Source organism: Poecilia reticulata, linkage group LG9 (genome assembly GCF_000633615.1).
Source record: "Poecilia reticulata strain Guanapo linkage group LG9, Guppy_female_1.0+MT, whole genome shotgun sequence".
In the NCBI taxonomy this organism is placed as follows: domain Eukaryota; kingdom Metazoa; phylum Chordata; class Actinopteri; order Cyprinodontiformes; family Poeciliidae; genus Poecilia; species Poecilia reticulata.
In genome coordinates, this window is record NC_024339.1 from 12,997,959 (window position 1) to 13,020,597 (window position 22,639).

Genomic DNA, 22,639 nt, shown 5'->3' on the forward strand with positions numbered 1-22,639 from the left:
AGGAGTGAATAATAATACGGAGGAGTGAATAATAATACGAAGGAGTGAATAATAATACAGAGGAGTGAATAATAATGCAGCGAGGAAATAATAAATAAATACATCAAGAAATAAATACGGTTAGGAAATAATAAATAAAAAATGTCTATTTTTCTTGATGGAAAGTCAAGTGTATGGAGAAATAAAAAAGAAAATATATAGTATATATATTTATTCTTTTATTTATTATTATGTCAGTTTTGGTCCTCCATACCCACCTGACTAGCACACGAGTTACAATATTTGGATTCAAAATGTTCATTCTATAACTATGAAATTGTAGCTAAAATTAAAACATGAAATTCCATTGTGTGTAAAGTATCTACAAGTTTTACTTCTGAAGTTAACCTAAAGCAAGAATTGCAGTCTTCACTTTCATTTTATTAAAGTACAATGCAAGTGGGAGAAATTAATTTAATAACTATCAAAATGCAAACAAAATGCTTAAATCTAAAGGTTTATTGAAATAAAAATAGAACCAAATACTTAATCTTAATAAAATTCAAAAAAGCAAAAGTGCCTTACTGAAGCAGAGGCACCACCTACAATCTAGAATAAAGTCAAAGTTTTGAATTCAAACACAGTTCACAGTGTTAGTGTCTGCATATTTTACAGCAACAGTGTCGGGGTAATAACTGTTCTGGAACTGCAGTTAAAATATAAATGAGTACTAACATTTTTAAACAATAGAAAACCATTTTGACTTTAACCTTTCAAGACAGGTCACATACAATACTGTCATCCTCCTAAAGTTTTATTTGCTTACTGTTGATGTATAAAACAGCCGTTGTATTAAAAAAAATATTTAATTAGAAAAGGATAAAAAAAAAATCTAAAAAAAGGGGGCTGCATAATCGTAACAGTGGGAACAGTCTGAGAACAAAGAGAACAGTATAATACTTTTATCAGAGAACATAATGGGAAACTTTATACTCCATGACGTAAGATGTGGCGGTTCAGTTCAGAGACGTTCATGAGGTTTCGTCCACATAGTTCACAAGTAAACAGTTTCTCGTCATAAAGAAGCTCAGCAGCTCCATCCATGGGGGCGAATGCATCTGAAAAACAAGAGGTTAATCATCATTAAATAAGATATCTTTTGAATTTCATCATCATCTCATGATACTAAAATGTCCATAGGAATAAATTAAAAATTTAAATTATGAGAATAAAATCGTACTAATATGAGAATAATCATAATATTTCTGAAATGAAGTCATAATAGTAAGAAAATAAAGTCGAAAGAGGATGAAGTCGTCATATTTAGAGTAGAGACTTTCTTAAGAGAATAAAGTTATATGAGAACAAAGTCAGGAATAAAGTCAGATTACAACAATAAAGTTGAAATAATAAGAGAATAAAGTCATGATATTACAAGAATAAGGCTATAATATCTAGAGAATGAACATAATGAGAAGAGTCATAACATTCCATGAATATGGGAAACTCCACATTTACAAAAAAGATATGAAAGTAACCAATTTACTTAATACTTCAGAAGATTTTTTATTAATCCTGTAAGACTATTATTGTTCTAATAGTAGATACAAATTTCCCAAAAAGAAAATTTTAATATTTTCTATATTTATAAACGAATGACAGTTCTGTGTATTAAATGACCTGGTGGTGTCGATTTGTATATGAATGTGTATATGTAGGTGCAGATAAGATTCTGATTGTTAGAAACCTTTGTGGTTGTGGTTGGATGGGCAGAAAACCAACATTAAAAAATATAAATAAATTTAGTACTAAGGACCCATTAGGGCAATGTTTACCCTCCCATTAGGGCTGGACAATAAATCAATAACAGATTGACATGTGATCAATATCAACAGATGATAGAATATTCAATAATTTCACAGAACTCCGATCCAGAACCACACAGCACTCACGGGGATGTACAAAACATAAGAAAAACAATCCTACCATCATGAAGATGTGGAGAAACATGAACCTTGAATTCGTTCTTCTTGTTAACTTCATCTTCTCCGCCCACCTTCTCCATTTGCTCATCCTCCTTTTTCTCCTCACATTGTTCGAGATGAGGCGGCTCTTCCTTCACACACTCCTCAAGTACTGCCTTCTCTCTGTTCGGTTCAGATTCATCCTTAATGATTTTTGGACTCTGGCTTTGCTCCCGTTTAAAGTTTGCCAATAAGCTGCCCAAACTCCCCCTCTGGCTCAGTTTGAGTCGAGTATGACTGGGGGAAAGCGTCAGCAGACGCGGCTCAAACTTGAAACCCTCTTGCAGCTTTGACACGTTTCCCTGTGTAGAATTCAGTTTTGAAGTGGCTGGATTTACAATAATGTCTTGAATTTTGAGGTTCTGGGCCAAAAATGTGCTGCAAACTTTATCGGTTTTCTCATTGTCTGCTCCATTCCCCACTGTTGTTTGTCCCATTGTAACGATTCTCTCCAGATCTGCCCTCTTTCGCAGGCTCCTGTCTTCATCCAGCAGCAGGACGTGACGCACGATGTCGTCTTCTACCATCGCCTCGATGCTCTGGGATTTACGGTGATTCTCCGTAAAATGCAGCCCATCTGCCTTTGCATCCATTATTTTACCAGATGTCAAACTCCTCTGTGCAACTTTTTCATCCTGTCCGTCAGTCCGTGTGGTTTGGTTCTTACTGCAATCATCGTATTTAATATCTGCATCATCGCATTCCTCAGCCTTTGGTTCAGTATTTTTTTCATGCTGGTCTTTTGCAGATTGATGCAAGGCTACATTCTGGTCTGGTGCTTGTGAATCCTGCTCGTGTCTCTGCAGGACGGAAGTGTTTTGCTGAATAATGTCAGAATCAGAACCGTTGGCGGGTGTTTTTCCATTTTTCTCCTGCTCCTCAGGTTCATATTCTTCCTTCATTGGAAGCATCATGTTCTCTGTGGAGAGGTAATCTGGAACGCTGTCAATTTGTGGAATGTCGTCACGATCAGCGGTAAATTCCTCGGCTTCCACCTCGTCGCTGTTGGAGCCGTGGTTAACGACGGTTTCTGGTCGGGAACCTGTCCTCGCTTCCAGCTGATCCAGGCTCACCTGACCCACGAGCTCATGGTTTCTCAAAACCTGCAGAAAATATTTAAATATTAATCCAGAACTCTTCATGAGTATGCAGATATGATGGATGGATGGATGGATGGATGGATGGATGGATGGATGGATGGATGGATGGATGGATGGGCAAACTGGTGGATGGATAGATAGGAAAATGGATAGATAGATTTTATTTTCACAATCTGTTTCCAGTATTGATGGAAATAGCTGCATATCTCAAACGAATCCTTAAATGTTTCAAGAACAACAAAAAGTGAATTAAAGCAATAACTACTGATCTCTGAAAGTATTTTTATAGAATATTTATTTTAATTATCCATCAGCTGGAGAGTCCTCAAACACTGGGTTTACCATTTTAAGTTTCGAGGTTAAAATCAGTTTAATTCCAACCAAAAGCTACAATAAAGACTAAAATCTGTCCAACAGAAACTTTTCCTTTCACAGCGGACAGCTGGGTGAGCAATTAGACTTCAAGGAATGTCAGTGATGCAGAGAAGAAGCCTCCTCACCTGATGCTTATCACTCAGGTGTGCCTCCAGGTCTGTGAGTCGAGTGCAGTCGAAGTAGCAGAGTCGACACTTGTAAGGTTTGACGTCATCGTGCCTCATCATGTGCAAGCGCAGGTTTTCTGCACTACCGCTGCTGAAAGTGCATTTGTGACAGCGGAAGACGATGCCTTGTAGGTAGCGGGAAAGTTTTGGGCGGCGAACTTCTATGGGTATGACACGCTCCTCTGAAACAAACAAAAAAAAACAAACACAAAGCGGGGTTGAAAATAAAACGACACATCTAAGCCTGTCGCGATAAACGATAAATCAATTAATCGCGCGATAAATTAAACATATCAACCTCATTTTAATTATCGTCTTTATTGTCTCTTCCGGCCTTTTTTCTTTCTGTTGATGACACTGAATGAAAAAAGGCTCAGCTCCGGTGACCCTCCCTTCCTCATTTCCTTAGTGTAATGTCCAGCTCACACTACACAAGTTGTCGGCCGACTGTCGGCCCATTTTCTAAACCTGAGACACATTAGCCGACAGAAATCCTGGGTATAACAGTTCGATCGGGTTCGTCGTGCCATGTGGTGTCCAGCCACATGGGCACAAAATAATGGCTACAACTCCAGTTAACAATTTTTAAAATCAGGCATTAATCAATGCTTTACTAGAATCTACCTGTGATGCATGTGGCTAGAGTCAGCGTAAAGTCCTGACTGAATGAAAATCATTGTAACCTATTTATGTCACGTTAACGAAGAACAGCTGAAAACGTACCGGGTTTATCAACTGCAGTAGCAATTTGGCTCCAACTCCTCCCCTTGTCATTTCTATATTCTTTGCACGAAATGTTGAATAAATATTTAATGTTGTTTCCACATATCTGGACTTCGGGTTGCGCAGTGTCAGCTGTTTGGGATTCTCCTCTGTAATTTCCCCTCAAAAAGCATGGAGGAGAATCCGCGCTTTCTGATCACATTTTCCTGTCACATTCAGCGTTAAGCTCCCAGTCGGGGAAAACCCCTGATTTAGATCGGAGCGGCCACGATGATCTAAATCACACTACAGGATGATAGGTTACGAAATCACCAGCGACAATATTAGATTGTTGGCCGATCTAAGATTGTCATAAGGAGAAAATAGGGGCAAAAAATGGTGTAGTATGAACTATTGCATTAGGTTGTCGGATGTGATCATCTTCTCTATTTAAATCTAGTGATTACTGAAGGGCAATATATTATACAGACTTTATAATCTGCACTCTTTTGGTTGAATGCAGTATTTATTTCCACTTTGGCTTTATGTTGTTTAGTTTTTATTCAAGTACGTTTTTTGTTAATGGAGACTGAGAGTCCATTTTATTTTTGTTTTTGGTTGTTTTGTTTATTTAGTTTATCAGTTCCAGTGTTATGTGTTCTTTTGAAAATAAAGTGCATCTATCTATGGCAGAAAATAGCATACATTATTAGTCATTTCCATTAAATCAGTGTCAAAAGGTCTTAAAACAATATTATCGTTAATCGCAATAATCTTTTAGACAATTAATCGTCCAGCAAAATTTGTTAATGTGACAAGTCTAGACACATCACAGGGCAGGAATCTCGTAGAGAACTCAGCGCACCTCGATGCAAGATGATGTGGTCGATCATGTTGTTCTTGTTCTTGGTCTGGTAGAGGCAGAACGGGCAGCGAAGGTCCTTCAGATGAGTCGGCTTGGACTGGCAGGTGGAGTGGCCCGTCTCTATGTGCATCTCCATGTTTTTCCTTTTTAACAAGTAAAAAGTGCAAACAATTAATCAGATTAATCGACTCCTGAAATAATCGTCAACTAATTTAGTAATTGATTAATCGGTAACTGGAGTATACAAACTCAAAAAAAGACTGTTTGTTTTTTGAGCAGTAAGAAAGTCAAAACTGGACTAAAAATTTTAATGTTATTGCATTTAAAATAAAGAATCCCTTTGTTTGTAAATATTTTTCACCAAAAACTTTCAAGTGGCGTAGTTTTAGCTTCACATTCTGTAAAAGGAATTTCCTACAAAGAATCTTTTGCTATCCAGTTATTAATTAAATAAAAATGACTAGGCCTGTCACAATAATCAATAAATCAATTTATTGAAACCAAAACTAGTGTTTTGGTTTCAATTAGCCATTTTTTTGAAGGACAATTTTGTTTACAGAGACTTTATAATGTATTTTATTTGTTGTTTCTTTGTGTTCTTGCATTATTTTGTCATTACCATTATATTAGTTGAAAATGTATCCTCCAGAAAAATGTGTTACTATGAACTGTTGACGTGTCAGCAGAGCAAAGTCGTAAAAAACAAATAACAGTTCTCACTAACTGAGACCTGAGTCACGGCATCGAGTCGTTGAAAAGAATCAAGTTTCTCCTAAACGACACACCCAGCAGATAGAACCTGGCTTCCTCTGATCATATAAGTAATCTTGGAGTTGTTTTCTTTCCACCAATATCTTCAACTTTTGTTTCAGTTTATAATAATGGATAAGCCACTTATCCATTATTATTTTTAACCAAAGTCATCGGTAAGCTAGATGTAGCGTCGCACTTTGATCTGACCTCACAGTAAATTAACGGCCGTTTACATGCAGTAACCCGCGGACCACTAGGGGGCGTCCATGGACCACAGTTTGAGAAAGACTGACTTGAATGTTACTGATGTCACATTTGGCTGCAGCTTACCTTAAACCCGTGTAAAACTCGCAGTCTTTGCACCTTAGGATTTTCTTCCCGTGCCGGTTAGCGTAGTGCCGCCGGATGCTCGACAGGTGCTCCGTGTTGAAGTTGCACATCTCACACTGAAGGTTTCCATCAGACAAACTGAGTTCATGCAAATTCATGTTAGTTTTGTCCACATTTTGTGCCATCAGGCTGTAGTGGGTCAACTGCCGCTGAACATTTGGAGGCTCCGAGTACGACTCTGTAAATTCTGTCAAAAAGTCCAACTGTGTTACCACTTCAGCAATAAAAAAAGAAAAGAAAAAGAGTAATTCTGACAGATTATATAAGTTAAATCAGATGTAAGGAGAATAACTTGCCTTCTACATCCTCTGGTTCTTCATTGAGTTCAGGCAAGTTGTACAGAAGCTCCTTGTCTGAACTTTGAGAAATCTCCTCGTCCTTAGTGCTCATTTCGATGATTTCCTCCTCAATGATGTCTGTGAATTTGGAAACAGGGAAAAACAGATATTAAACCCTATAAGGCCTAAGTGTCAAATTTCCGCCTGGATACTTTTGCTTATTTTAATTGTACAAAGCTCTTTAAGTGTCCTGTGAGTAAATAATTTTGCCCATTTCTCTGTAACAACTGGAACCTTCAATATCTAGCAGTTACTTACAATTAAGAGTGTTTCTTTCATCAGATTAAAATAAAGAAAAACACGTTTCCTGCAATGGCTGAAGAGAAATTGCAGTAATAAATTAATATTGATTGGAAAGCATAATGTCTCCCCTTTCAGAAACCGTTGGAAATGTTCAGATACTACAAAGTATCATGGAGTTACATTACCGCAAAGTTGGCTTGCAAAAATGTGCCGCTGCTGACAAATTTGGCCAAATTGAGTTAAATAAAAATAATTTAGGCTATTATATCACCTGTAACAAGTACTTTTTATTAATATTAAGGGTTTAATCACTTAAAACAAGCTGCTATTTCTTGCTGAAACGTTACTTGTAAGTTAGTTTTATCGTATTTCAAGTGTATTCAGATATTTGCACTAGAAACTAGACCATAAAAGCTTGGTAAGAATTTATGTTTTTGTAGTGTAATTTATGTCTAAAGGTATTCTCTTCTCCTGTGTGTGAAATACTGCTGGAGAAAAAAACTACTAATTTAGATGTAGTTAAATACCTTGTTTAATAAAAAAAAAAAGTCCAATCAAAGTGGAAGTACTCAGTAGATTCTGACCTTGATGGTTCTTCAGAAAATGACTTTGCCAAAGTGCCATGAAATTCGTCCGGTAAGCACAGCAGCCGCAGCGGTAAGGCTTCAGAGTCTCAGGTTTATGGAGGAGGTACTTTTTAATGCTGGTGGGAGAAAGAAAACACACACTTATTAAGAACATGAATCACAGTTGATGCTTAGAAGCATTATAATTAGAAAGAAAATCAGCCTGACCTGCTGATTGCAATTTTTTATTTTTTTGCTGAAAAGTCATTAAATATAGCAGCAAAGTCGCTAACGTTGGCAACAGTGGGGTGACTATTGTTAACTCTACAAGTCTGTCAGTCAGTCCTCTCTCACAGAAAAGCAAAAGAGAACAGTGGCTCATTTTTAGACCTTTGTAGAGTTATGCAAGATTAGTTTGACCAGTAAATATCGCCAACCATCCAAAATTAAGGCAATCGGTCCAATTTATCAGTGCACCCCTCAAAAATGTCTTGGGTATTTTTATAAATTCATATGCTAAGCATGATGTTATTTACTACAGTTTAAAGAATTAAAACAGGTTTTACTGCATAAAAATAAATATTTTTAGTGTAGCCTTTTATTTGAAAATAAACACAAAGTGTGTGTTATTCAAGAGGAACTGCTGACTGCTGGAGAACATATGGTTACCAGAATTATCATCACATATTTTAGGTTTGTCCAAAGGTTCTGAATTACTGGAAAGACATGATTCCTGTTAAGGAATAGAAAGACGCGACAGTGGTTATTTATAGGATGGAAAAAATTAGCCTTTTCTGCAAATCTGCAGATTTGTTCAACACTGGGAGAAGTAGGACAATAATGCCAGAAAACGTAAATCCAATTTTATTTGAAGTAAATGAGGAACTAGCTAAAATATAAAAATGTTACTTCACTGCAGAAACACAAAATTTTACCAAGTAATTTTGATCTAGTTTCTAGTGCAAATAAGACAAACTAAGTAACTTATCAAGATATAGAGGCTTGCTTTAAGAAAATTACTTATTACTGATGAAAAAGTACCAATTCCATTGGCAAATAAATTAACTTATGAGAAAATGCCTTGCTAGAAGTGAAATACTCTGCAAATAGAACAAGAACATTTCCATCAATATTAAGGATTTACTTACAACAAGCTTATATATCTTATTGAGAAATTACTTGTAAGTTAGTTTTGTCTTATTTCAAGTGTACTAAGATATTTGTTCTAGAAACCAAACAAAAAATACTTGGTAAGATTTTGTGTTTTTGCAGTGTTAAACATGGCTACACGTTAATGTTCCCTTTCTGTTTTCTGATTATTTTCATTAAAAAAATATGTATATGTTAAAAAAGGGAAAAACATGAGATGAAACATTAGTTGATCTTTTTCAGATTTATTTAGAGCTAAAGAGCATTGATTGTGTTTTTGTTTCCACCATGGGAAAATAAAAATAAAGTAAAACAATAGGAAAATCCTAAACATTAAATGGTAGCAGTTTTCCTTACTTGTTTTTGAACTCCGTGTTGACCAGATTGTCCAGTTTCTTAATGGCTCCCAGGGCTGCGTGACTCCGCTCATGTGACCGCAGACCTTTGAGCGACATGAACGTCCGCTGGCACAGTTTGCAGGTGTGTCCGGCCTCTGGTGCTTCAGCCTCCCGTTCGACATCTGGGACTTGCGACGACGACGGTGGAGGACTGGAAGGGAGGGTCACGACCTCTACCGGTGCACCAGTCCAGTGGCTGAGCTCCGTGATGGTTTCAAATGTGGGCAGTTTATCTTTTTGTTGAGAGACCTGAGAATTAAAATTGCAGAAATTAAACTTGCAACTGCAGCTGGAAGATGTGGTAAAAGATGAAGAGCAGAGCAAAAGCAAAAAAGTATTTTTGGACTAGTTTCTACTGCAAATATCTTAGTACTCTTGAAATTAGACAAAACTAACTTACAAGTGACTTTTCAGTAATATAGAGCTTGTTTTAACTCATTAAAAAAAAAACTTATTCCACTGGCAGATTATTTCACTTATAACAAGGCATTTCCCCCATGTTATAAGTGAAATAATCTGCCAATGCATCTAGTACTTTTCACAATAATTAGGGAATTTTTTTACTTAAAACAAGTGACAGTTAGTTTTGTCTCATTTCAAGTGTAGTAAGATATTTGAATCAGAATTCCTTTTAATGTCATTGAAATTTTAAAAAAATAGCAACTCTTGAAGAAACAAAACTGGGATGTTCAGCATAAATAAATAAATAGATAAATAAACAAATAAATAAATAAAATAAGGTTATAGATGGGTTTGCTGTGTGTAGTGCTACAACAGCTCTTAGGTAGAAACAGTTTTTGAGGGAGGCGTTTCAGGGACTTTACTGGAAACTAGACCAAAAATACCTGGTACGATTTTGTGTTTTTGCAGTGAGTTGAAGAGTAACTCACCTTAGGAGACGAGGGATCTGCTGTTCCACTGGCAAAGGAAAGTTTTTTTTGCGAGGCCTCCATTTTCATCTGGTCTCTGTGGCGATCCAGGTGTCTGGTGAGATATCTAATTCCATGCAGATTCTTCCTGCAGAATTTGCACTTGTAGAGCCCAGTGCTTTTCTTTCTCACTCCAAATGACACCACCGTGAAGTCAGATTTGTTGCTCAACTGATGAAAATTGTTATAATGTTCAATCAGCAACTGGGACGAGTCGAACACCGAGTTGGGGCATTTCTTGCAAATGAGATTTAGCTGTTTTTTTAACTCATTATATCTAAAGAGGAAGTTGTTCTTACGTTTGTTATACTTTTCCAACTTCTTATAAGTACTGAGAGCATCCAGTTTGTGGAAATATTTGTAATGACACTGGAGTTTTTTTCGTGTTAAAGACGAGTAAGTACACAACTCGCACTTGTAAGATGAGAATTTTTTCAGCACTATCTTTAAGGGGGCTGCTTTTCCATCTTCCCTCTGAAGCTGGGCAGATTTTTCTTCTGCTTCGTCTTTGTTGTCATCTTGTTTCTCTGCTTCAGAGAGAAGCTCAGAAACGGCTGCAGGCCCATGTTCATTTCTACAGTGGCTTACTAGTTTCTTGATTGACGGATGAATTTCTGGACAGCTTTTGCACATGTACCCTCTTTTATAGGAGCCTTTGCCTTTGGAGCACTCCACAATGTTGGAGATGAGTATTTCACCCGTTTCCAGTTTATCTGCTCTCACAGTAAAGCTTGGGTGTTTCATCTGGCAGTGGGTGAGAGTCCCATGGTAACTGGTATTCACATATGGACAAGTGGGACATTTATAGACCAGCCGTTTTTCCGAGTTACTTTGCTGTTGCTGAGATGACAACTCTTTCTTCTTCTGAAATGGCTTGTAAAGTGGAATGTAGTATTTCTGAAAGGCACCTTTTCCATGAGTCCTGACATAATGCTTTGCAAGTCGTCTTTTAAAAGGATACGTCTGTGAGCACAACATGCATTTATGTATGCCATGCTCTGGAGTAGCATTGTTGTGCTGCTTAAGCATGTGACTGTTGAGTCCAATGTTTGTGCTGCAGACATAAGGACACTGTGGACACTTTATCTTGATGTAGACCTTCTTGGTGAGAAGCGAAGCCTTGGAGACAGACTTAAGCGTTCTATTGGGCTTAGCCAGATTGATTCTAAGGCTCAGCTTTGGCATAGAAGAAGCTGGTTTGGTCACGCCACTAGTGGTCTCATTGTGATCTTTTTCGCGGTGCCTTTTCAGTTTATTCAGCGTTTCGCAGATTTGTGGGCAGGTTTTACACATGTAGCCACTAAATTTTGAAACTTCGTCAAAACTGTTTCCTTTCGTGAAGTCATCACAATCCGACAAACGTGCCGTGTCCAGATAAAGGCTGTCCGCCCTGGAGGTGGAAGCTGGATGCCTCATCTGACAATGAGTGAGGACTCCCTGATGACTGGTGTTGAAATAGTTGCAATACGGACACTTGTAGACATGCACATGCCCTTCAATTTGTTCGGGTTGTTTTTTCACATGTCTGCCGTTGAGGTGTTTTATTCCAGTGTGAACGCTCAGACCGTGCTTGTTGTGAAATGTTGCTGGGCATGAAGGGCACTTGATCACATCGGAAGATGAAGTTTCTTCATCTGTGTCTTCAAGAGGCACTTGGAAAGATTCAAACAATCCTGGCATTTTGTTGAGGTCATCCAACTCGCTCTTTTCTCTTTTGCCTTTGTCACTTCGGGAATCTTTTACCAGCGAAGGATGAAACTTGTTGCAGTGGCGTGTAAGATAGCGCTGTGCATTACTTTTGAAAGTACATAATGTGCAATGGTAAAGCCGATCTTGGTCTTTTTGTGAACTTTGGGATGTCTGGCCTTTAGAGACTGATTTTAGTTCAGTTTTCTCATCTTTTGAATGTAATTCTTTGATACCGACAAATAACCGAGCCTTCACAGTCCCAAGGCTCATCTGCTTGCAGCCCGGATGTCGGTCCTGGTAGTGTTTATGGACCACTTCTGCTTTTTTGTGACTGAAAACGCACCACTCGCAGTGATAGCCTGATTCTAAAGCTCCTTTACGGAAACAAAGTCTTAGAACAGCTGCAACTGAGAGTTTTGAAAAGTGAATTTTCCTCATATGTGACATCAACAGGAACACATACTGAGTAGTAAATGTGCAGTATTTGCATGGAAGCTTTCTATGCGTTTCGGTGTTTATTATTGAGTTGGAAAAGGTTTTGGAAGACATGTTTGTTGCTTCTTTTTTGCCCTCCGGTTTCTCTTGGTTTGCAGCTGACTTCAGAGGAGATTTCTGGAGCTGTTCGAGAACCTTTGATGTGTACTGGCGAATATCAGATATATTGAAAGGTTTGCAGTGTATTCTGGAGTAATGGTGTGCTACTTCAGTCAACGATCTGTGTTTATAGTTGCAAGAGTGGCAGAAGAACATGTTCTTGTCCTCTTCTTTTATTATCGGAAGAGGTAATTTTGAAGAATACAATCCGTTCTTTTCAGTCTTCTCACGGACCAAGGCTGAATATTTCAGAATACTCTTCCGACTGGAATGTTTGTATTGGTGGACTTTGTTTTGATGAGCAATGATTCCCTGTGTTGATGGATTTCCAAGATTGCACAGATGGCAGAAGTATAATTGGTCTACATGCACACTGACTTCAGTTTTTCTAATCTGGGTTTTAGGTTCATTGCCATTTTTTATGTGACTGGTTGTTTTAAAAGTGATTGGACTCTTATTTTCAATCACCTCAGCGCTGTACTGTATGATGTCTTCCTTTGATAAGGGCATATGGGCAGCATGTTTTGCATTATGATGGCCAATAACGCTTCTGATTTGGGGACTTGCATAGCTGCAAAACTGACAGTAGTGCATGTCCAGCGGTGAACTACATAAAAATTTGTCAGATTTAGACTTGGTTGTTTCCGTGTTAGGTTTAGGTGGTGACATTTTGGTTGTGCTTTCATTTTTTGAAGACTTCACACATTTAAATGTGGAAATCTCAGGTGTTTTCAGAGTAGCTTTTGATGGAAGATCTGATTGGGACAATTTACTATCATTTTGCAAAGCCAGCGCAGGTTTGTGCTTTACTTTCTGTGAAGATGCCGTTTCTTCCGTTGATTTTCTTATATGTTTTGAGGGGGAGCTCCCTTTCTTGGCATCATCCGCTAGAGATTTAACATTTTCAATTCTCAAATGGTCTGGAGAACCTTTGGGAACTTCAGGTGTCGTAGCCTTCTCTTTTATTTTTACTGCGGATTTTTCTTTCTGTACACTTTTTTTCTCAGGCGTCATTGCACGAGCTAACTGTTTGATTTCATCTAATGAAACAGATTTTTCTGGGTGTTTTTTCTGGTAGTGAACCTGCATGGCGACAGCTGACTTGTGCTCAAACTGACACTTGATGCATTTATACAGCGTCGCGTCTGGCCCTGTGGAGGTTGGAGGTTGGCAGGAAACCGTAATTTCCACCTCTTTATGTGGTGTGCTGGTTCTCTTGGGAGGAAGCTCCACTGACATTTCTGGGCTGGATTTTTTTTCACACGTTTTCTGACATTCCTTCACTAAATATTGACAGAACAACAAAGACTTGTCCACTTCCCAAGTCCGATGCTTCTGCTTGTAATGGTATCTTAGGTCCCTCACCTCGCTGCAGGTGAATGTACATGTGAAACATTTAAACTCCAGTTTGAGTTCATTCAGCTTCATCTTGAACACATCTGGAGCCTCTGGGTGTTTTTCTGTGTAGTGCCACTTCAGGTCAACAGTGCTTAGAAACTCAACCGGGCACTCAAGACAGCGAAAGGTCGCGCTCTGATCAGACGACTGTTGAATGTAGCTAGCGTTGCATCGGACATACGGGTGATCGCTGGCATAATGAGAGGATACAAGCCCGGAGCTCACATTGCTGTAGTCACAGTGCTTACAGAAATAAACTTTGGGGCGCGGCAGGTCTCTGTTAACAAGCTTGGCCTTCCTTTCCTCTTCTTCGTCACTTACTTCGAATGAAAATTGTGCACTGTCTGAAGGTTTTCTGTTTTTATTTTCAGATGCTTCTTCAAGTTTGGGTTTTTTACTTGCTGGAGCTTTTAAGCTTCCATTACTGGTCTTCCTGGCAACCTCGCTAATCATTGTATTTGTTTGTTCGGCCCGAGAATCAGATCCTTCTCGCTTGGGATGGTAAAGATGGTCAGCATGTTTAAAAACGTCTAACGATCGAAAAGATACATCAATCCGAGGCGTTTCCTCTAAACTAAAAGTTTCTGTTGTATCACTAGCTAACTTGAGCTTTACATTTGATCCAGATGTTGCTGTGAAATACTTTGTGATGGTTTGCGATGATGGCCTCTTGTATGTTCTGAGATCCTTAGATGAGGACGCTTCTTCAGCTTCATCGTGTTGGAATGAATTCGTGACAGGTGTCGGAATAGTTTCAATCAATTTGAGGCTTTCAGTTTTCCCACAATGCATCTCATGATTCGTTAAAACTTCTCCACTGCAAGTTTTAAAATCACAGCTCCTGCACGTAAAACTCTTTTCTGCACTTTTGCTCTTCTCTGTGTTGACATTTTTACTCTCAGCATATTTTAAGCCGGCGTCTCTCAGACACACGTCTACGTCCAAGCAATGTACCTTGTTGAGATGTTCGAAGAGGTACACCTTAGATTTGAAAATTAGGGTGCATTTAGAGCAATGGAAAGACTTTGGCAGGCATTCTTGGGGAACTGTCTCCTCCATGTGTCCAAAGGTAGAAAACTGCACTGGATCTAAAGATTACAAGGGAGAAAATGTAAGGGGAGCTGCAAAGCTTTAATTAAAACAAGTTTACAAAAGAAAGAATGTGGATTATCATTGTAGTACATACCACTTTGCATTTCATTCAGTTGCTTCCCGTTAAAAACCCACGACGGCACACCTGAAGGATTAACAAGTAAAATTGTTTCCATTAATGAGAATGCAGTTAATGCTCCATATAAATTAATTTGCATTTTGTTAAAAACTGCACAAGTTAGAGGTTAAAAACGACGCCACTTTTTTCCTTTAGAGTTTTAGAAAATCAGCTGATAATCCCACCTCTGTGTTTAACTTTTCTGTCCTGTACGTCCTGCAGACAGGAGACATAAACTATTAGAGCCCTAACAAAACCTCCCCAGAAACATTTAGCGGTGCAGATATAGACGTGCAGTGGCTCGCAGTGCAACTATATTATACTCACACATGAAGATAAACACGAAAAAAGGCCTACTAGTCAATGTTTTGGGGCGCTGCAGCAGAAAAACACAAATAGACACGTTTCCGCCATTTTTCCCGCGAGTAAATCTGGCCTTCCTCCCTCCTCCTCCTGTTCGGATTCTTCATTTCTTCTTCTTCTTTTTGGTTGATCGAGAGTCAAACTGCTCGATTCTCATTACCGCCACCTTGAGGATTGAGTGCACTCAGAAAACGTTCAGAAATAACTCATTTATTCCGCAGTTATATCACAAGAAAAATTGTAATAACTTTATAATTTGTAATGTTGATACAAAATTTTCACGAAGCATATTATTTTTTATTTTCTTGGAAAAAATACAAATGCAGGTAGTTAATCTAATTATTATATTCGGCAAATTTCATACTCAAGTGTAAGTGTTTATCCTCTTCACTTTATTTATTTAATACCGTTAAAGACATCAAATATTTAGCTACTATCGCAAATATTGCAGAGTACAAACAAAAAAGCTGTAAACACAAATTAATGTTGTAAATCATTGAATATTTTTAATTTATAACAATGTCTGTTTTTGTTTCAATGTATTGTAGAAGTTCACGTTATTGCCATACTTCATTTCACATTGCGTTCTTTCTTTATTTTTGTGAACAGAGATGTTTTCTCAGTAATAAATAAATAAATAAATAAATAAATAAATAAATAAATAAATAAATAAATAAATAAAACGGTATATGCTCACACGTTCACTTAAAATTTTCTTTACTACACCAAAGGGTGCTAAGTGCAAGTTTCCACACAAATAGACAGAGGCAGACAGAGAGACAGAAGTCTGATTTTTTTTTTTATGTAAACAAGTAAAACGTCCCAGAATAAAGTATTAGTTTGATATAAAGGAAATGAAGGGTCAAAAAAAGATCAATTCTATTAATAAACAGGCAACCTTCTTTGTACTTCACTTGCGCAAAAACATTCAACATAACATCTTAATCATTACCCTCATTTCTGGTTTTAGTTTTTTGTTAGATCTTCTAGTCAACTTTCAAAGACAAAATAAGCAGCCTCACCTGGAGTTTAAAGCGCTATGTAATTTGTTCCGCTTCTTGTTGTGGTCGTTTCCTCCGGACAATAATATTGAACGTACCGCAACAGTAGAAAGCGCTCTGCAGCGCTAGGTCGCTTATTTTCTGTGGTATTTTTTTATATTGCCGTTTTAAATTTTAAAATGTGCAGCTGACCGAAGAGAAACGTCATGTTCCCTAACAGGCTGAGCAGCCGGTTAACTCTGACGGCCTTGAGATGGACCGCTGTGAGTCGGACCTGTCCCCCGTCCTGTCTCTCCACCTTGTCCAACTGCTTCCTGCAAAACCAAACAGCGAGGAGTAAAGACGGCTTCCATTCAGAGTCTGCGGTGTTGAGACGACTTTTGTGCAGCCAGAGTCGGTTTATGTTGAGACCCAGAGAAACCCAGAGCAGGTCGTTCAGTCTCTCTGGTGCTAATGTGGTGAACTCAGCTCCTGCTCATGTCCAGCCTTACCTGAGACTGATGAGGCTGGACAAACCCATCGGTAACTGCATTCATTCCTTATGAAAGACATGCCTTACTGTTAATCAGACAGAGGTAAAGTCTCGTAACTTTATTAGTGTTAGCAAATAACACTAATAATTTGCTTTTCAGTCATATTTTCACTATGTTATTCATACTTTTATAAATGCCAGAAGTATTAAGTTAGTCAGCAAGATAAATGTTTAGTGTGGAAAATAAATAATATTTATTTGGAGCTAAATATTTAGTTCCCATCTAAATACTTAAAACAATTTAGTTAAATAATTTGAAAGTTTAATATTTAAAAGTTTGTAAATTGAATGTTTAGCTTGTGAATTACATATTGAGTTTTGTACTCTGGAAAATATGACTTTGAAAAATGGGCGCCCACTCTTTTCACAATGACGGGTTAAATAAAGCAAATTATTGCCGTTTTTTTTTTTTTTTTACAATGTAACTTTAGAAATGTCATTTTTGTTAGAGTATCCAAAAATTGAATTTAAGAACAGAACTACCTACATTTACTCAGTTATATTTTCTTGAGTGGAATAAAAATACTTTTAGGAGTAGTTTTACTACACTGTACTCTTTACTGTTACTTGAGTAATATTTTTATACAGTATCTCTGGTGTAACTTTTCTGGGTACTCTACCCACTTCTGTGAGTAACTTCACTGAAGGAAGAAAAAAAACAAGGAAATACCAAAGTCAGGCTGAAGAAACACTTTTCCAATATTTATATTTTCAATACAAACCTTAAGAAACTAATACTTGCAGTCTGTAAGTATATGCTGGATGAAGGTAAAGTACTCAAAAATGCCTTGCAGCTTACAAACACTTTATTTGATTGATGTTCAGAGGGAGGAACATCAGTCAATTAAATTTAAAAACAGATCTACTGTTCTTAATCCAGTGTGAATCCACCTCAGACTAGCTGAGGTGGATTCATCACACAGCCAGTCTTTTATCAGAGTTTGGTTGTCAATCTAGGGCAATGACTTGTGAAAATTGTGTGATTAAACAGAAAACTAAGTATAGTTGGCAGGAAATCAGAATGAAGAGTCACTAACACAGAATAATATCTCCTAAAGAAACCAAAAAAATTATGAATCAATTGATGAATATCCTAAAACACCTTGAGTAAAACAAGTTTTCACAGAAGACTTGATTTTTAATTAGAAATATGATTGGAAAGATTGAAGAGCCCTCAAATTAAAAAGAAAGTCTGTGTTGTTTAATCTCTCTGTGCTTTCAGAAAAAGATTCAGTTCATGCATTAATGCGTTGCTAAGGCTTTGCTGAAACAACTTCAGTCAGATCACAGTTAATCCTCCCGCTGGGCACAGCTTCCTCTTGGCTGAATTTCTATTTTTAGTCAGTTTTTTTTTTTTTTCATGTTTAGCAGATAATCCTCTTTTAAATTCAGCAGCGTCTCGTTTTTAGGAACATGGCTTCTCTACCTTCCTTGTACGTGGAGCATCGCCTTGGCAGCGGAGCCTGGATGCCTCCCGGATGTCGGGATGCTCGCCCTGTTTGGTACCGGCGCCCTGCTGATGAGGGGAGCAGGCTGCACCATCAACGACATGTGGGATAAAGACTTTGACAAACAAGTAAAATAGGCTAACATATTTATTATTATTATTATTTTATTATTATATATTTTATTTAACCAGGTAAAAACCCTATTGAGATCTAGATCTCATTAAAAAACCTTTGAGCATATAGTTTTATTGCAGTGTTTCTGCAGCCATCAGATTTTCTTCTTTTTTCTAATTAATTATCAAATAGTGCATACAAAAAAAACATTACAGACTAATAGGTAGAGATATTGATCAATAAAATAACAACTAATCAATTAGATAAGAGAACGAATAACGACAAGAAAAATTAAATAAACAAAAAAAGGAGATACACATTAAAATGGACTAAACGGAACATAAACAAGTGGTGTCACAACAAAAAAAGAATTATTTTTCATACATGTGGGTTAGGATACTTTATTTTTTTATCTATTTCTGATTTGCGTAATTATTATTTTCCTTCTCTTTAATATTCCTTGTTTTGATTAATTTACGGACACAGTGGTATTTTCAATAGAAGTGGGAAAGAGAGGGAGAAAACAACACACACACACACACACACACACACACACACACACTCTCTGTCTGTCCCACATCCTCTGGTTCTGCCTGGTTTCACCTCCAGCAGGGAGGAAGATGATGGACGGTAAACGAAGGAGGATTTAGTTTTTCTCCCTGCAGATCCAAATAAAACCTGGCAGGTAGAAAGTTGCTGTTCCTGAACAAAGGAGCGATTCTTNCACACACACACACACACACACACACACACACACACACACACACACACATATATATATATATATATATATATATATAATTATTCTTAGATAAAGAGTCACTTTAAATCTAAATAATCTGCTGCTATATCCCAGAACAAAGAATAAATAAGTAAATAATTTGTGCTTTTATAAGTAGGTTCTCCAATTTCTCCTCTCTTCCCTGGTCTTTTATTTCTGCAGTGAGATTGAAATGGCATTTAGAATTATGAAATATACTTTACTGAAATATTCAAACTGAATTTTATCTGTTGCTGATTGTTTCTCCATTGATATCTGTTGTGCGAGAAGATCTTGCCATTGTGACATTTATCCTGTTTTTCCAGGTAAACGTATTGTTTTCTTGGTGACAGTCATTATAATTTTAACAGTCTGAGGTGAAATGGTGACGTTTCTGTGCAGGTGGCCAGGACAGCCTGCAGACCGATCGCATCAGGGGAGATTTCACGGATGCAGGCGCTGGTTTTCCTCGGAGGGCAGCTCTCCCTCGCTCTCTGTGTTCTTCTGTGTCTCAACTACTACAGGTAACCAGGTGCATCCTTCAGGTTAAGACAGACAAAATGAAAAGACGATATATAAATAGAAGCTGTATTCAAGACACCCATTACTAAACTCCGCCTTCAGTCCCTGTGGTCCTTATGTTCGGCTCCCAGAGGTTCTCAAAGTTCCGTTGTTTACTCCTTGCAATGTACATTAGTTTTCCAGTTCAAGCGAACTTGCAGTTTCTTTCTCCCAGAGTCCCAGGGAAGGAATCCATGCTCCTCCAGCATAATGCAATATTTCTCTTGACTTGAAGAAATCCATATTGTATCTATTTAGTGCTCTTCTCCAATTGTTTAAATTCCATTGGGTTTATTCCAAGTACTCAGAGTTTAATGTCTAACCTTAAACAAATCAGATACACCTGATGACATCCTTCCAAAATGTCTGGATTTTAAGACAATCCCACAGACAATGGAGAAGAGTTTGTTTTTCAAATAAGCATTTTTGTGCAAGTATCTGGAATATCACTGGACATATATTGGCACATTTAATAAGATCTTGCAGGAAGTGCTTATTTTTTTAGGTTTGAGTCGTAGTTAATGTTGAATTCACTTAATTGAAAATTGAGAGAGTTGGTTGGCAGCCTGAAAAGCCACTGCAAGCAAGTTCTGGTACGAAATGTTCCATTTGTCTAAAAACAAAGAGAGAAAAAGGGCTTTCAGTTCAGCGTGTCCCTGACCAGGCCAGGTGTGGGAACCGGGGAGTCAGAAGATTCACAATTCAAGACAAAATCAAAGCAAACAAGGAAAAAACAGCTATGGAAACCCAGACTTTATATCTCTCAAGGTTGCTAAAAGCTCCACTTACTCAGAGAAGATTGGTGCGAGTTTTCTCTTCTAAAGGAATTTTCTGTAATATTAGAGTATAAATTTATATTCCACGTTGTTAGGAAATCATTTCTTTTTAAAGGTTTCTGATTGTGTGTTTGTTCTCTCTTGGCAGCATAGCTCTTGGTGCCTCTTCTCTCTCTCTTGTCATCACTTACCCACTGATGAAGAGGATCACTTACTGGCCACAGCTTATACTGGGTGAGTGTTTTAGGAAATTTAGATTTTCCATCTTAAAGCCGTTGCCTCTCCACATCAGTGAAGCTAAAGTCTTGTTCATGTCGCCTCTCTGCAGGGTTCACTTTTAACTGGGGCGCTCTGCTTGGCTGGGCCGCTGTGAAGGGCTCCTGTGATTGGTCCGTGTGCCTTCCTCTGTATTGCTCTGGAGTGATGTGGACGTTGGTATATGACACGATATACGCTCATCAGGTGATACAATCAGCTCAATAGACACAAATTTTGAATCATAAGGAGATGATTTCCTTCTACACTAGTCATTATTGGAGTGAGTGTTAGTTACGGTTTTGTTCAAGAAAAGCTGCTGTTCACATTTTGCACATTTTTATACTTCCATTTGGGTCCCTTGTAAAAAAAAGCTGAAGTGCTTAAAAACAACATCCAGATGTTTTTTGGCAATAAGTTAATGATTTTTGGTGTCTCAAAAATGAGATATTTCAAAAACCAAACTGTTGTTGAGTCACTGCAGTTACCTAGCAAGCCCAGCCCAGCCCAGCCCGTCACTTAGCAACCCAACTCCAGTACTTTGGTCAGCTGGTTTTACCGCTAAATCGGCTGTACAACGTGAGACAATTCAAACCTTTGGGGCGCCAGTGACACCTGGTGGCCAGCGGAAGTCATAACAACCTCTCAAGAATACAACTTGAGTCTGCCGCTGTATTTCAATCTGCTGATGTTCTTTTCTTCATTTATACTAATTAATGATCAAGTAATTTTTACATATAATATATTAAAAATTTATTTGGATCTATACACTCATTGCTTCAAGCAGAGGAGTTCAAGAATCTGTCTTGTTGTCAACGGATGGAGTTGTGCTGCGTTCCAGTTGTACTTGTAAGTGGGAAATTACGACTTCCTATTCGAAAAAACTAAACTGTCGTGTCGTGTTTCCCACTTGGAAACCAGGTGCAACTCCGACTACCCCCCCGGTTATGACTTGTGAGGCGAACTTCGCGTTTGACCGTATTTCACACGTTTAAATCATACAACTGACAGACAGAGTGCTTTATTTTTTATCTTATCTATGAAATGATTGAGTTCTGATGTCCCGTTGATGTTTATTACGCAGGATAAAGAGGACGACGTTAAAGTGGGAGTAAAATCCACAGCGCTGATGTTCCAGGAGCGAACCAAACTTTGGCTGAGCGGCTTCACGGCGGCTATGTTGTCTGGGCTGGTCGTAGCCGGAGTCAACGCCGAGCAGACGCTTCCTTACTACGCCGCGCTGAGCGCTGTGGCCGTTCACCTTGCACGGCAGGTGAGGAACATAAAAATGTTCACTACCTGACGCCATGCAGATGATTTTTAAATCTGGATCTTCTTGTAATACATTTACTCTTTTCTCTTAGATTTATACAGTGGACATCAACAAAGCAGAAGATTGCTGGAAACAGTTTAGTTCAAACAGAAACCTGGGACTTCTGTTGTTTTTCGGAATAGTTGCTGGTAATTTGCTGAAAGAATCTAAAGAGATATGACTGTAAAATAATGGAAACAGTTGGATTGCACATAATGTATTTTAAATACTGAAATGTATTTAGGGATTTATTTTATGATCAAAAATGTGCAATTATTTTTATATTGTATCATTAAAAGGATGTGAAATGACAAGTCGGCTTGGACTTATTACTTTTTTTCTCTCAAGACAAATAAAATATGTTGGCTTTACAAATCACTTTGTGCTTTTATGATTTTATGTTACAAATTTAGCAAAAATAAAGTTAATCTGAATGTTGGAAGATAAAAAAACATCCAAACAATTGTGATTTAAGTATCTAAAACTAGATTTTCTAAACAAATTAAGTCCATCCATCCATCTACATAAGGGTGTCCACATAAGGACACCACCCTTATGTTCAGTCATAAGGGTGTCCATATGTGCACTTGGCACCAGGACACCCTAGGACGCAGTTCGATGATCGATTTTGTCATCGTTTCATCGGAT

The 22,639-nt window shown here is 37.9% G+C and overlaps 2 protein-coding genes and 1 long non-coding RNA gene across 5 annotated transcripts in view; 1 reads left to right on the forward strand and 2 right to left on the reverse strand.

The window, feature by feature from the left end:
• LOC103469940 (uncharacterized) overlaps positions 1-481 on the reverse strand; it is a 6,419-nt gene extending 5,938 nt beyond the window's left edge. The window contains exon 1 of the long non-coding RNA XR_534427.2: positions 258-481. This is a non-coding gene — a long non-coding RNA (uncharacterized LOC103469940). The remainder of the gene's footprint in view (positions 1-257) is intronic.
• A 2-nt stretch (positions 482-483) lies between these two features.
• LOC103469941 (zinc finger protein 462-like) lies at positions 484-15,365 on the reverse strand. Of its 3 annotated transcripts, XM_008418025.2 has the most exons (12): positions 15,197-15,365; positions 15,055-15,085; positions 14,846-14,896; positions 9,940-14,747; positions 9,009-9,298; positions 7,521-7,639; positions 6,652-6,771; positions 6,296-6,542; positions 5,213-5,355; positions 3,604-3,827; positions 1,966-3,106; positions 484-1,097 (listed from the first exon to the last, which is right to left on the reverse strand). In XM_008418025.2, the coding sequence occupies exons 3-12, from the start codon at positions 14,853-14,855 to the stop codon at positions 967-969; spliced, it is 7,233 nt and encodes a 2,410-aa protein (XP_008416247.1). In that variant the 5' UTR covers positions 14,856-14,896; positions 15,055-15,085; positions 15,197-15,365; the 3' UTR covers positions 484-966. The 3 variants fall into 3 exon arrangements, with proteins under 3 accessions (XP_008416247.1, XP_017162359.1, XP_008416246.1); XM_017306870.1 differs by lacking the exon at positions 15,055-15,085 and having other exon boundaries at positions 15,227-15,365; XM_008418024.2 differs by lacking the exon at positions 15,055-15,085.
• A 931-nt stretch (positions 15,366-16,296) lies between these two features.
• On the forward strand, positions 16,297-22,305 carry coq2 (coenzyme Q2 4-hydroxybenzoate polyprenyltransferase). Its single transcript, XM_008418026.2, has 7 exons — positions 16,297-16,755; positions 18,175-18,341; positions 19,490-19,611; positions 20,573-20,658; positions 20,753-20,886; positions 21,764-21,952; positions 22,044-22,305. The coding sequence occupies exons 1-7, from the start codon at positions 16,440-16,442 to the stop codon at positions 22,170-22,172; spliced, it is 1,143 nt and encodes a 380-aa protein (XP_008416248.1). The 5' UTR covers positions 16,297-16,439; the 3' UTR covers positions 22,173-22,305.
• The last annotated feature ends 334 nt before the right edge of the window (positions 22,306-22,639 follow it).